Source organism: Ictidomys tridecemlineatus, chromosome 8, assembly GCF_052094955.1.
Source record: "Ictidomys tridecemlineatus isolate mIctTri1 chromosome 8, mIctTri1.hap1, whole genome shotgun sequence".
Lineage (NCBI taxonomy): Eukaryota > Metazoa > Chordata > Mammalia > Rodentia > Sciuridae > Ictidomys > Ictidomys tridecemlineatus.
The window spans coordinates 134,072,112-134,085,227 of NC_135484.1; the positions used below are offsets into that span (position 1 = coordinate 134,072,112).

General features: G+C 34.6%; 1 protein-coding gene across 3 annotated transcripts in view; it reads right to left on the reverse strand.

The window, feature by feature from the left end:
• Window positions 1–13,116, reverse strand: part of Gmds (GDP-mannose 4,6-dehydratase) — a 615,427-nt gene that overhangs the window by 499,939 nt on the left and 102,372 nt on the right. The window contains exon 1 of one of the 3 annotated variants that reach the window (XM_078020438.1): window positions 5,663–5,724. The exons of the other annotated variants lie outside the window; for them this stretch is intronic. Coding sequence (XP_077876564.1) covers window positions 5,663–5,689 — 27 coding nt within the window. The 5' untranslated portion in view covers window positions 5,690–5,724. Of the gene's footprint in view, window positions 1–5,662; window positions 5,725–13,116 lie in introns of those variants that run through there. 3 annotated transcript variants of the gene reach the window in all.

Genomic DNA, 13,116 nt, shown 5'->3' on the forward strand with positions numbered 1-13,116 from the left:
AAAATACAGTAGTAGAAAAATATTTACAAGAAGAATTAACAATATGGCAATAAGATAAAAAGGCCTAGGAGTATAAAGCTTTGTTGTTGTTGTGTTGTTTTGAAGACAACACTTTCCATGTACCAAAATTCTCTTGAAATAACAAGTGAAAATGCTGTGTGTCCTACCATAGTTGCATAGGATGTTGTTTTTTTAAAAAAAAAAAAAAAAAAAAAAGGCAGAGGTACAGGGGATGGGGGTGGGGGGAAGCTGTGATTATTTAGAAAGCTGATGTGAAACAGACCTGACCAGCACTGAACCCTGTCAATAAGGTCTTGTTCTTCTCACCCAGGCTGCTTCTCAAACTTTCCAACCACACTGGAACATTCTGAACCAGCAGTGGCACTAGCTTCCTCCTCATTTCCTTGCCAGGCCTTTCCAGTGATAGGGCCCAGGCTACACAATGAGTGGGAAACAAGCCGAGCGTGGGCTCCTGGTCTCCTGCCCAGGGAGCCCAGCTGGCCTCCCCTGGGGGCCTCCAAGGGAGACAGGGTATCTGAGCAGGCAGGCGTCCTCTGAGCTATCAGGATGGTTGTTTCTACCCTCTCTTGAAGCACAGGCTGATAGAGAATGCTCCAATCAGACTAATGGCTGAAATGTCATACCAATGGAGAACCTGCAACTCACATTAAGTTCTGACACTTGACTCCTCTGAGACAAAGGCACGAGCCAGCTAAATCTCTAACTTGTTCATTATAAACACAATTACTCTGGTATAAATCCCAAATTGGCTTCAAATCCTGTTGCAAAAAAACTTTTTAATTTAAAAGATAATGTCCCAACCGTGACCCTTTCAAATTTAATTTTGCATATGGTTATTAAGGGCATCTATTTCATATAAAATGCTATATTATTTTAGGCAATCTCCATTGCTTTAATGTTTTCAGACACAGAATTTTTCTGGTCTTATTCTTAGAAGAACTCGGCTAGGAAGGTAAGCAGCCATTTGGAAATAGGCAACTGAGGCGAAGGAGGTTAGCAAACTTACCTAACAGTATACCACTAGTTACAGACAAAACCAGAATTAGAATCCAAGTCCTTCATTATTTTAAACTAGAAAATAATCTCCTTACTTATTCTGCTCCACCTGGAAACTACCAAAACAATGTCAAGACCCAACAAAATAATAAGAGACCATAAAGGAATCGTTTTTCAAACCAGCTTGATTTAGTCATTTCCCATTACAGGGTGTTTTATGAATTAAACAAGGCTTCCAGTTTTAATCAAGTGACCCCAAACCCAGAAAAGTCATGTAATTTTAGAACACTCAGAGCTCAGAAGAGAGAGAAAGGATACAGTGCCTGAGATTTCCCAGGTCTCATATATGCGCCTGTAGGGCAGTACAGTATCATGTGGGGGTAGAACTGACTTGGTGGTGGACATATGTCAGAGGAAGGGATGGGGCCCCTGCCAAGAGCCAAAGGATCTGGTTTCAGTGTGCTTGACATCTACCATATTCCTTTGAAGGATGAACCCTCACTTCCATGGAGTACTCAGAAATGTCCAATAGGAGTCACATAAAAATTAAGCATAATCCTAAAAATTAATAGTCATATTTTGACTATTATATAAAAAATTACTTAAAACTCCACATCTATTTAAAAAAAAAATAAAGGAAACAGAGAAAGTTTCTCCATTCTCCTAGTGGTCAGAGATGGCTAGAAAAAGCACTCAACTGATCTTTACACCCACCCATAAATGTTTCTTTTCTCTCTTCCAAAGTGAATGAGCCTATAGCCCAGGTGGACAAATGAAAAGGAATGTTCTCATGTGCAACCTGAGAGCACGGCCCCTCTGAACTGCAGGCTAAATCACATTGTATGTTTCTGTTTATGCACCGTTTAGCAGCTTCTTTGAACAGGATAAGATAAGTAGTACTAAGCTGGAGAAACTGCACCAGTAATAAAATGAATCTCTTTGTTTAGGTCATCAAGCTTCAGGAAACAGAACACCCTGTCTGCATCACGAGAACGCACTCATTTACTCAGCCTTTCATGCTTTTACTCTGGGTATTCTAGTTATTCTAAAAAGACCAAGTTCACAGCAAATCTCCACTACAGTATCAAGAAAATTCATCCCTCTATTAAAAGAACTACAAACACCTCCATAATTAACAGAGGATGCTGTTTTGAATCAGAACAAAAACTTCTAGTGATTTAACCACTAGAGTGTGAATCATCTAGGGGCAGAATATATTGGAAAAGTACTTACACCTGGTTCATGTTTGTCAAATCACTGGATAAAATCTCTGTCAAACTCACTGAATTCAAAAGACCATGGGGATTAATTAATCCAACCCTTTCATTTTAAAGATCAGGAAATTGAGACTCAAAACAGTTAAATGTTTAGTGTATAGTCATACACTGAGGAATGCATACACACACAAAATGGCTCTGGTTGCCAGACCTCACAATTGTGTACCAAAAATGCTTAACACCTACAATGAGTGTGGACAGGTTACTATACTTGTAAAATACTCTATGACATTACCAGAATATTTTACTATACAGTAAAATATAGTAAAATACTATATAGTATTTATGTCATACTATATAGTATGACATTACCAGAATGAAGAACAAGAACAAAGTCAATAACAATCAATAGTGATTTAACCAATTTGACTGATAGAAAGAAAATGAGGGCACCATCAATATTTAAAGACTCCCATTCCATATTGTCCTCAAAGATAAAAATTATTTCTCTCATAAAACCAGTCACCAAAGAACCAACCTTTCCTCCCTTTGATTTGCCTCTTGATATGATGGGCATACCTCTGAATAATGAAGAACTGACTATGCCGAACAGTTAGGACATTCTTTACCTGTGACTTCCTCTTCTCTCATTGCCAGAGAAAAAGCCATCTAAGCAGGTGCTCAGAGGCTACACATGCACCACATGGAAAAGAGAGTAGCTCTTTTCCATGTGGTGCATGTGGCCAAACACCACACCTCCAAGTGACCAGTGAGTGCAAAGTTAATATTAAGATCTTAGAAAGAGGCCAGACCTCCAGTCATCCTGCACATTGGCCTACCAGAGTTCTCTCCCTCAAAACATTCTGTTTCAAAAGGTTATAGATGTTAGCTTTTGTGTCTATTGTCAGTTACGATACATTTTTACTTATCAAAAATAAGAAAGAAAAAAAAACAAGGGAGAGAATTAAACAACAGCAGATGGGGTAGAGAGGGAAGATGAGAGGGAAGGGGAGGGGGGATAGTAGGGGATAGGAAAGGTAGCAGAATACAACAGTCATTTTTATGGTATCATGTAAAAACGTGGATGTGTAACCGATGTGATTCTGCAACTTGTATTTGGGGTAAAAAATGGGAGTTCATAACCCACTTGAATCAAATGTATGGAAGATGATATGTCATGAGCTTTGTAATGTTTTGAACAACCAATAAAAAAAAAAGAAAAAAAATCAGGTTAACATAAAAAAATATGAAAGAAAAAAAGATATGCTATAAAAAATTTCCCAATTTAATTTATTTTAAAAATTACATAATGGGGTTTTCTGCTTCATATTTCATCCAGTATGAAGACTGAAGTTTTTTGTGTTTGTGATCTTATAGATTATTCCTTCTGGGAATTGTTCATGTTTAGATCCTCTACCCATTTTATATCCTCTACCCATTTTCTAATAGGCTATATTTTGCCAATTGGTTTATTTGTTTCTAAATATCTAGAAAACTTATAAAATTACCTCATTTCATTTCCAAAAAAAAAAAAAGCTTCTCAAAAACTGATACTTGAAATGGGTTACTAGATTTTCAGTAGTAGAATTTCCATAACAACATAGTTTGAAATACACATTCCTTGCAAATTGCAAATGTTTATTGTAAACCCTTAATTTAATGAAGTGGGAAGAAAACAAATACCAACTGAACTCCAGGTATACTTGCACAACCCAGCATTTGTAATAATATTAGTGTAAACAAACTAAAATAACCATTTATTTTGGGCAAATGCTATAAGGAAAATGGAGTTAAAGTTTTTAAAACAAGCAGAGGGCAAGCTGTTATTGATAAGGTATAGAAAGATAACTTTAAATGATTAGGAGAAAGGCAACAAAGAGAAACCCCAATACACACAGTTCCAAAAATGGCTGAAAAATCTAGAAGGTAAATCCAAAGGCACTTGTTAACAGCCCGCATGCATGCAGGGTAAGAAACACAAAGGGCAAGCCCACAAGCTCATCTCCATAGGAATAAAAAGGTATACCCAAGAAATACAGTACCCACTGGTTTTCTTTAATGTAAGCTCCTATAGTTGGAACCCTTTTGTTTTTCTCTCCCTCCCACATTCTTGACATTCATGTTGAGTTTTGAATCTCTATGAAGAAAAAAAAAAAAAACATCCTGTGACCAAATAGCAAGCACTTACACAGTTCTTTACATGTATGCCACATATGCCCTAATGGTCAACATTCATCCATCCTCATGAGAACCCTATGGAGTTGTACTACTATTACCTCCATTTTACAGAGGAGGAAATGGAGGCAAATTGAAACTAAAGTAACCTACCCAAAGTCTAACAGACCTAGAGCAAGAATTAATCTAGGTATATTTCTATTTATTTATATAGTAATTTGCTTCATTAATAGACTCAAACACGCTATACTGATGGGTCTGCAGATATTTTAACATAAAATTTGGTTTCTACAGATTCTATTAACAATAGAAAGCAATCTGGACTGGTGAATATCAAACACTCACTTAGGCCATAGGTGTTATGGAATGGATAACAGGAAGGAAATAAGAGATTCAGTCCCTGCCCTATTGCTCTGAGAAGTATCTGGGCAGCCAGGCATTTCCTGGCCTAGATCGGATTATGCTTCAACACTGGCCAGGATCTCTAGATTTCACATGCATCAGCACACCCACACGTGGACAGGATGAGAATAATAAGCAGGTAACTGCTAATCAAACATTCTGCTATCAGAGAATGCCATTAGATGCATGAGTCATAGACAGAAGGTGGCAAGGCTTTGTGGATGAAAGAAAAGCTATGAAATACTACCACATTGACCTCTTCTATATTGAATGGCACAGTGCCCTGGATAAATAAATCACCACACTTGAGCATGAAATCAACAATGGGAAAAAAACAGAGGAAATACAAGAAGCATATCCTATCAAATCCTTTCAAAGATCTGACTAACTAGCCAATTCTGTGCTGGTGTGAATAACTCCTTTCAAGTTTAGAACAATATACTAGCTCAAAGTTTTTATAAATCAGGGATCCAAATACATTGATAAGGATTTTATAAATTTGCAGGGAAGTTAATAATAAATTAATCAACAACTTCATACTTACATAATAATCTCTTAAAAGTAAATAATTATTAACTATATAAAAATTTAAATTGTACTTATTTTGATAACCAAGTTTCTTTTCCCCTTATTCTCCCCTTCCTATCTTTCACAGTGACATTCTATACAATTAAAGGCTGTTCTTTGCAAAGCGCATTATTATATAGTTCTAATCATTTAAGTGATTTATAGAAGAAATTATTTTTTGAAGGTACGCTAACTAAAACAGTGCTGCATTTTGTCCAGTGAATTTGGAAGAAAAAAAAAACTTTGTACTGAAAAGAAAAGACTTATAAAATTTTTATATTTACCTGATTTATTGATGTTTCCTTATACATTTCTTTTTATAATTTGTGTCCTGGCTAAGGCAAAAAGAACAAAGTAAATGCTGTTTATGACTTTAAAAAGATCATATACAAATAAACAAATATTGATGACAATACCTTTCTTCTGTCACTGCATATTCAACAGGTTGCTGCTAAAATATTGCTGTTGATTACATAAGATTTTTATTTACAAATGTTCTTTCTCATTTAAACCAATTTCTTTCAGGGATACAATTAATTAACATAATTCAGTTAAGTTTGCTCTTAAAATATGTACATGTCATGATAGAAATGTCTTTTATTGGATCCCTGATCTATTTCTGATCTGCTCTGCAACTATGGTGTCCCTGCCATGCAGAAAATACTGCATCCCACTAAAGAAAAATGCAAATTAAAAACTGTGCTTTATAAGGCTTAGGATAGGTAGTTCAGTGGTGGAGCACTTGCCTAATATGTGTAAGGCCCTGCTCAATACACAGGACCAAAAGTACATTAAAATCCACTGAAAGACAGATGAAATTCAAGTGTATGTGCATAAGCGTAAACACAGAACTCTGTAAGCATACACCCAGAAAGTTGCAGATGATAAAGCTAATAATGCTAACTAATATTCAGAGATCAGGGACAGGTGGAGTGTTATAAGAACAACTGTTAAGTCATGGACATAAACAGCTCTTAGTGAGAACAGTTTTTATTCTCCTGGAATGTGGCATTTGGAGGTAGTAGGTTCAGCTAGTAAAACTCAAAAAGTTTTTGGGTGAGTGCGTTCTCCATATTGTATGCTACATTGTACATTAGGGTTCTACCACACAGAGAAAGCATTCCAAACCATTGGGGGGGCAGGGCTCAGAGAGAATCACAATTTTTAAAGTATCATACTTGCTCTCTGTATCCCAGGGTTACTACATGAAGGCTATACAATCCAGGTGTTTCTAGATAGTTCACCTCCAATACAGAAACAAACTCCTGGTGAAAAAACCAAGATTATAGTTCAACTTTCCACAGTACCAAAGCTTTAAGCTTTGTTTTGTTTGTTGTTTTGTTTTCTTTCACCAACAGCAGTGGGGGTTTAGCTCTTATTCAACCATAATTTTTTAAAATCTGTACTCAATAAGACTGACAATATTTCAAGTTTCCACTAAAAAAGAACAGCATTGAAGGAGGGGTAGGGGTTTCTAGGTAAAAAAATAATACTACTAAAAATGCCCTACCCTAGGGATTAGACACCACCCCTATCTTGGCCTGCACAGCACCAAGTTCCCCACCTGGCCAAAGCCTCAGGCTGAAGCAGAGATGAGTGTTAATTAAGTTTAATGTAGAAGGCAAAAAGCAAGAGCCTCTGACCAGACTATCCAGACCACATACACCTTTAGGTCTAATCCTAGGACACTGAAATATCTAACCACTGCTTCAGCTTTCCCACTACTCTTTCTCATGATAAACATATTAGGGATATTTAACCACATTTTAAAGATTTGGGTCACATACTTAAGCCATCACCTTTGTATAGGTATGACATCAACTTTATATTGCAGCATATAGGTTCTTCAAAGTATTACTACTCCTACCAAATTAACATCATCTATATTACTATGATTCCTTCTAGTTGCTAATTAAGAGAATTTCCTCATTTACATTTCACAATATCATAGTAACACAGCAGACACAATCCCTGTATTTCCAGATTAGAAAATTAAAGTTCAAAAAGTTTAAATCCCTTGTTCAAAGTCATAGAGCTAGAGGACTTGGCAAAATATAATCAATTTATCTAATCCTAGCTACAATGTTATTTCCACAATACTTCTGATTCAATGTAACTCAAAATATTTCAGACAAAATAACACTTCTTAAAATAATAAATTTATTGAAGAGGCTATCTTTTCTCCAATGCATATTCTTGGCACCTTTGTCTAATATAATTGTAATTTTGTGGGTTAGTCTCTGTGTCCTCTATTCTGTACCATTGGTCTACCAGTCTGTTTTGGTGTCAATACCCTGCTGTTTTTGTTACCATTGCTTTGTAGTATAGTTTAAGGTCTGGTATAGTGATGCCACCTTCTTCACTCTTCCTGCTAAGGATTGCTTTAGCTATTCTGGGTCTCTTATTTTTCCAGATAAATTTCATGATTGCTTTTTCTATTTCTATGAGGAATGTCATTGGAATTTTGATCAGAATTGGATTAAATCTGTATAGTGCTTTTGGTAGTATGGTCATTTTGATAATATTAATTCTGCCTATCCAAGAGCAAGGTAGATCTTTCCATCTTCTAAGGTCTTCTTTGATTTCTTTCTTTAGGTTTCTGTAATTTTCATTATAATGATCTTTCATTTCTTTAGTTGATTCCCAAGTATTTTAATTTTTTTCTTTTTGAGGCTATTGAGAATGGGGTAGTTTTCCTCGTTTCCCTTTCTGAGGATATGTCACTGATATACAGAAATACCTTTGATTTATGGGTGTTGATTTTATATCCTGCTACTTTGCTGAATTCACTTACTAGTTCTAGAAGTTTTCTGGTGGAACTTTTAGGGTCTTCCAGGTATAGAATCATATCATCAGCAAATAGTGCCAATTTGAGTTCTTCTTTTCCTATGTGTATCTCTTTAATTTCTTTCATCTAACTGCTCTGACCAGTGTTTCAAGAACTATGTAGCAAACTACATGGACACATCTTCATCTATGTTTATAGCAGCACAATTCACAATAGCTAAACTGTGGAACCAACCTAGATGCCCTTCAGTAGATGAATGGATAAAACAATGTGGCATATATACACAATGGAATATTACTCAGCAATAAAAGAGAATAAAATCATGGCATTTGCAGGTAAATGGATGGCGTTAGAGAAGATTAACTTGATTGGCTAAGTGAAGTTAGCCAATCCCCCCCTAAAAAAACAAATGCTGAATGTTTTCTTTGATATAAGGAGGTTGACTCATAGTAGGATAGGGAGCTGGAGCATGGGAGGAATAGGCAAACTCTAAATAGGGCAGAGGGGTTAGAGGGGAAGCAAGTGGGGAGGAGTTTATTAATGATGGTGGAATGTGATAATCATTATTATCCAAAGTACAGGTATGAAGACACGAATTGGTGTGAATATACTATGTATACAACCAGAGATATGAAAAATTGTGCTCTACATGTGTAATAAAAATTGTAATGCATTCCTCTGTCATATATAAATAAAAAATAAACTAATTAATTAACTTTTATAAAAACTCATGTAAAGTTTAACATAAAAATAACCCTTAAATTTAAGTACTATCAGGTATTACCCTGACAATACACTAATAAAAACCACTGCTTAAATAAATCCCTCCACCAAGTACACTTAATAAGTGTGTGTGTGTGTGTGTGTGTGTGTGTGTGTGTGTGTGTGTGTGCGCGCGCGCGCGCATGCAGACTCACTCAAAGGGACTTCTACACCTCAGGTTTAAAAAAACAAAGTGAGTGTATACTTTGAATTGTTAAAAGCAGATTTGGGACAATCAATCAACTGACAAACAACTATTAATATCTAAAGCACTAAATGATAAGATATACTAAATTTTCAAAAAAAGATAAAATGCATTTCCTATCCTCAGGAGTTTATAACCTAGTGAGAGAAGAACAGGGAACAATACATCACTACCACCATCATCATTTTAGCAATAACATTAATGTTAATATTAATTCACTGTGTATTTATAATGGTTTAAGACAACCCTGCCCAGCAGAAATATAATGTGCAACACAGATGTAATTCAGCATTTTCACTTGTCACATTTTAAAAAGGTAAAAGTTTAACAATATATTATTTAACTCCTCAACATATCTAGAATATTATCATGTCAATAAACTATTGAGATATTGTGCATTCTTTTGTCTTAAAGTCTTCAAAACCCAGTGTTTTATACTTTAGCAGATCTCAATTCAAATTTAAATTTCCATCATAAATATCTGATGTATATTTAGATTTCATAAAGTTTATGATTAAAAAAAGTAGATTAACATGCCCATATCCAAATTGTACTAAAAATACTTTAAAAGTTTTTCAAAAACTGTATTGGATTTTTTAAAAGATTCATTTTGCTTTAATCTTCTCATAAGTTGACAAAACCAGTTCACTTTTTCCTAATAAACAATTTGACTTTGAGGCAAAAGTATATACTTTCTAAACTACATCTGTTAAAATTAAGTAAACTTAATATCTTGTGTCAAATTAGTATTAACATCAAATTCAAAGGTGCATTTATATAAACTGGAAAGCAAATTCAAATTTATCAGTATCAACAAAGTATTCTTTAAATTTTTTCAAGTTTTTGTAGCCAATATACTTAATAGTATATTGGCTACAAAAATCAACACTAGATATGCTAGATATGTCTAAATCATATTATTGACTTCAACTGTTAAAACTTACAACTTTAACATAAACTTTCATACTTACCTAGCAATGTCACATATTAGTTTTTTTTCCTTCAAGTTTTGAATTTAGTTCATACAAATTAGTGTTACATGAGTGAGAGAATGTAAACCATATTGCCATGTTTTCTTGTTAAGCACTAAATATTTGGCAACTGTTCCTTTTGTTTCAAGAAACAAAAGAAGATCTTATATTGGAGTAAATATTACAAGTTGTAATACTCATGCATGGCTCTATCAGTAAGTATCGGCAAAAAGCATAAGATCATTCTCTTCACTGTCTTCTATTTCTTTCAACAAGTCCATAAACCAGTAGTAGATTTGCACACAGAGACTGGACAATTTTCCCTACTGTATCTAGGACACATTTTACAGAGATTGCTTCAGAATATAATGGAAAGCAATTAGGGAAATATTTTAAAATTCCAATAAATTCAAATATTTGATCTGGAAAACTGACATGAATAAAATTAATTTTTTCATCATCTGAAAATCTTTGACATGTAAAACATCCAAAAATATCTAGGCTATGACGCTAACATTCTGAGCAACAAATTTATAACATTTTTTCTGCAAAATAATTTTATTTATTTATTTAGTTAGTTGTGATTGAAAACAATACCTTTATTTATTTATTATTTTTTAAATATAAATGACAGCGGAATACATTACATTTCTTAATACACATATACAGCACGATTTTTCATATCTCTGTTTATATATAAAGTATGTTGCCACCAATTCTTATCTTCATACATGGATAATGTATGTCTATCACATTCCACCATTCTTGCTAATCCCCTGCCCCCTCCATTTCCCTCCCACCCCTCTGCCCAATCTAGAATTCATCTATTCCTCCTATGCTCCCCATCCCTACCCCACTATGAATCAGCCTCCTTAAATCAGAGAAAACATTCAGCATTTGTCTTTTTGGGATTTGCTAAGTTCACTTAGCATTATCTTCTCCAACACCATCCATTTACCTTCAAATGCTATGATTTTATTCATTTTTATTACTGAGTAAAATTCCAATGTGTATATATGCCACATTTTTTAATCCATTCATCTACTGAAGGGCATCTAGGTTGGTTCCACAGTTTAACTATTGTGAATTGTGCTGCTATAAATATTGATGTGGCTGTGTCCCTGTAGTATGCTGTTTTTAAATCCTTTGGGTATAGTCCAAGGAGAGGGATAACTTGGTCAATTGGTGGTTCCATTCCCAGATTTCCAAGAATCTCCATACTGCTTTCCATATTGGGTGCACCAATTTGCAATCCTTCCAGCAGTATATGAGTGTACCTTTTTCCCCACATCCTTGCCAACACATGGTTGTTTGTCTTCTTAATAGCTGCCATTCTGACTGGAGTGAGATGATATCTTAGAGTAGTTTCAATTTGCATTTCTCTAATTGCTGGAGATTATGAACATTTTTTCATATATTCGTTGATTGATTGAATATCGTCTTCTGAGAAGTGTCTGTTCAGGTCCTTGTCCCATTTATTGATTGGGTTATTTGTGTTTTTGGTGCTTAGCTTTTTGAGTTCTTTATATACCCTAGAGATTACTGCTCTATCTGATGTGTGAGGAGTAAAAATTTGCTCCCAGGATGTAGGCTCTGTTCACCTCATAGATTGTTTCTTTTGCTGAGAAGAAACTTATTAGTTTGAGTGCATCCCATTTATTGATTCTTGGTTTTAATTCTTGCACTATAGGTATCTTATTAAGGAAGTTGGGGCCTAATCCCACATGATGAAGATTAGGGCCTACTTTCTCTTCTGTCAGAGAGTTTCTGGTTTAATTCCTAGGTCCTTGATTCACTTTGAGTTAAGTCTTGTGTATGGTGAGAAATAGGGGTTTAATTTCATTTTCTTGCATATGAATTTCCAGTTTTCCCAGCACCATTTATAGAAGATGCTATTTTTTTTTTGAAGATGCATGTTTTGGGCACCTTTGTCTAATAGAAGATAATTGTAATTTTGTGAGTTAGTCTCTGTGTCCTCTATTCTGTACCATTGGTCTACTAATCCATTTTGGTGCCAATACCATGCTGTTTTTTATTAATATTGCTCTGTAGTATAGTTTAAGGTCTAGTATAGAGATGCCACCTGCTTCACTCATCCTGCTAAGGATTGCTTTAGCTATCCTGGGCCTCTTATTTTTCAGAGTGAATTTCATGATTCTAACATTCTGAGCCACAAATTTATAACATTTCTTTATAAGGTGATTCTTTGTTTGTTTGTTTTGGGGGTTTTGTTTTGTTTGTACCAAGGATTGAACCCAAGGACTCTTTAACCACTGAGCCACATCCCCAGTTCTTTTTATATTTTATTTTGAGACAGAGTCTTGCTACATGCTTAGGGCCTCCCTAAGTTGCTAACACTGACTTTGAACTCCTTAGTGATCCTCCTGCCTCAGCCTCCTGAACTACTGGAATTATAGGTACATACAACACAACCAACTTTTTGATAGTTTTTAAGTCTTTGAAATAAAGGATATCTAAAGTATTAACTAGATAGTGAATCATGTATTATACAACTTATCTAAATCTTTTTTTTAAAAAGTACTTGAAATTTTTTTCATTTCAAATAAACTGATGGTTTATATGGTTAGAAAGGTCTCACAGTCTACAGCCAATGAAAGATTTAATTAAAGATAGTTAAGAAGTTTTTCTTTATTGTACGTTTGTCTTTTCTCATAATATTCCACTAAAATTTTAGTAATATATATATTTTTGGGGGGGCATCTCCCCACCTAAAAATGGTTCCTTATTTAGTACATGAATTCAAGCCATTTTCTAGGTAGCCAAAATAACAAGTTTTGTTAAAAATTTCTGTTTAAAATTTGTTGAGCATTAAATGCTAATTTCAAGCAAATTTCCTTTTTGATCTTTGAGAGGAAACTTCTAATCAAATTCACTATGAATTTATTGAAATTCTTAATATTTCCCACCTTATTTTCTTTCCATTATTTTTTCACATAGGTTTTCTCTTTTGCTCCAGCATAGCAAATTGTACATGCTATGAAATCCATAGTC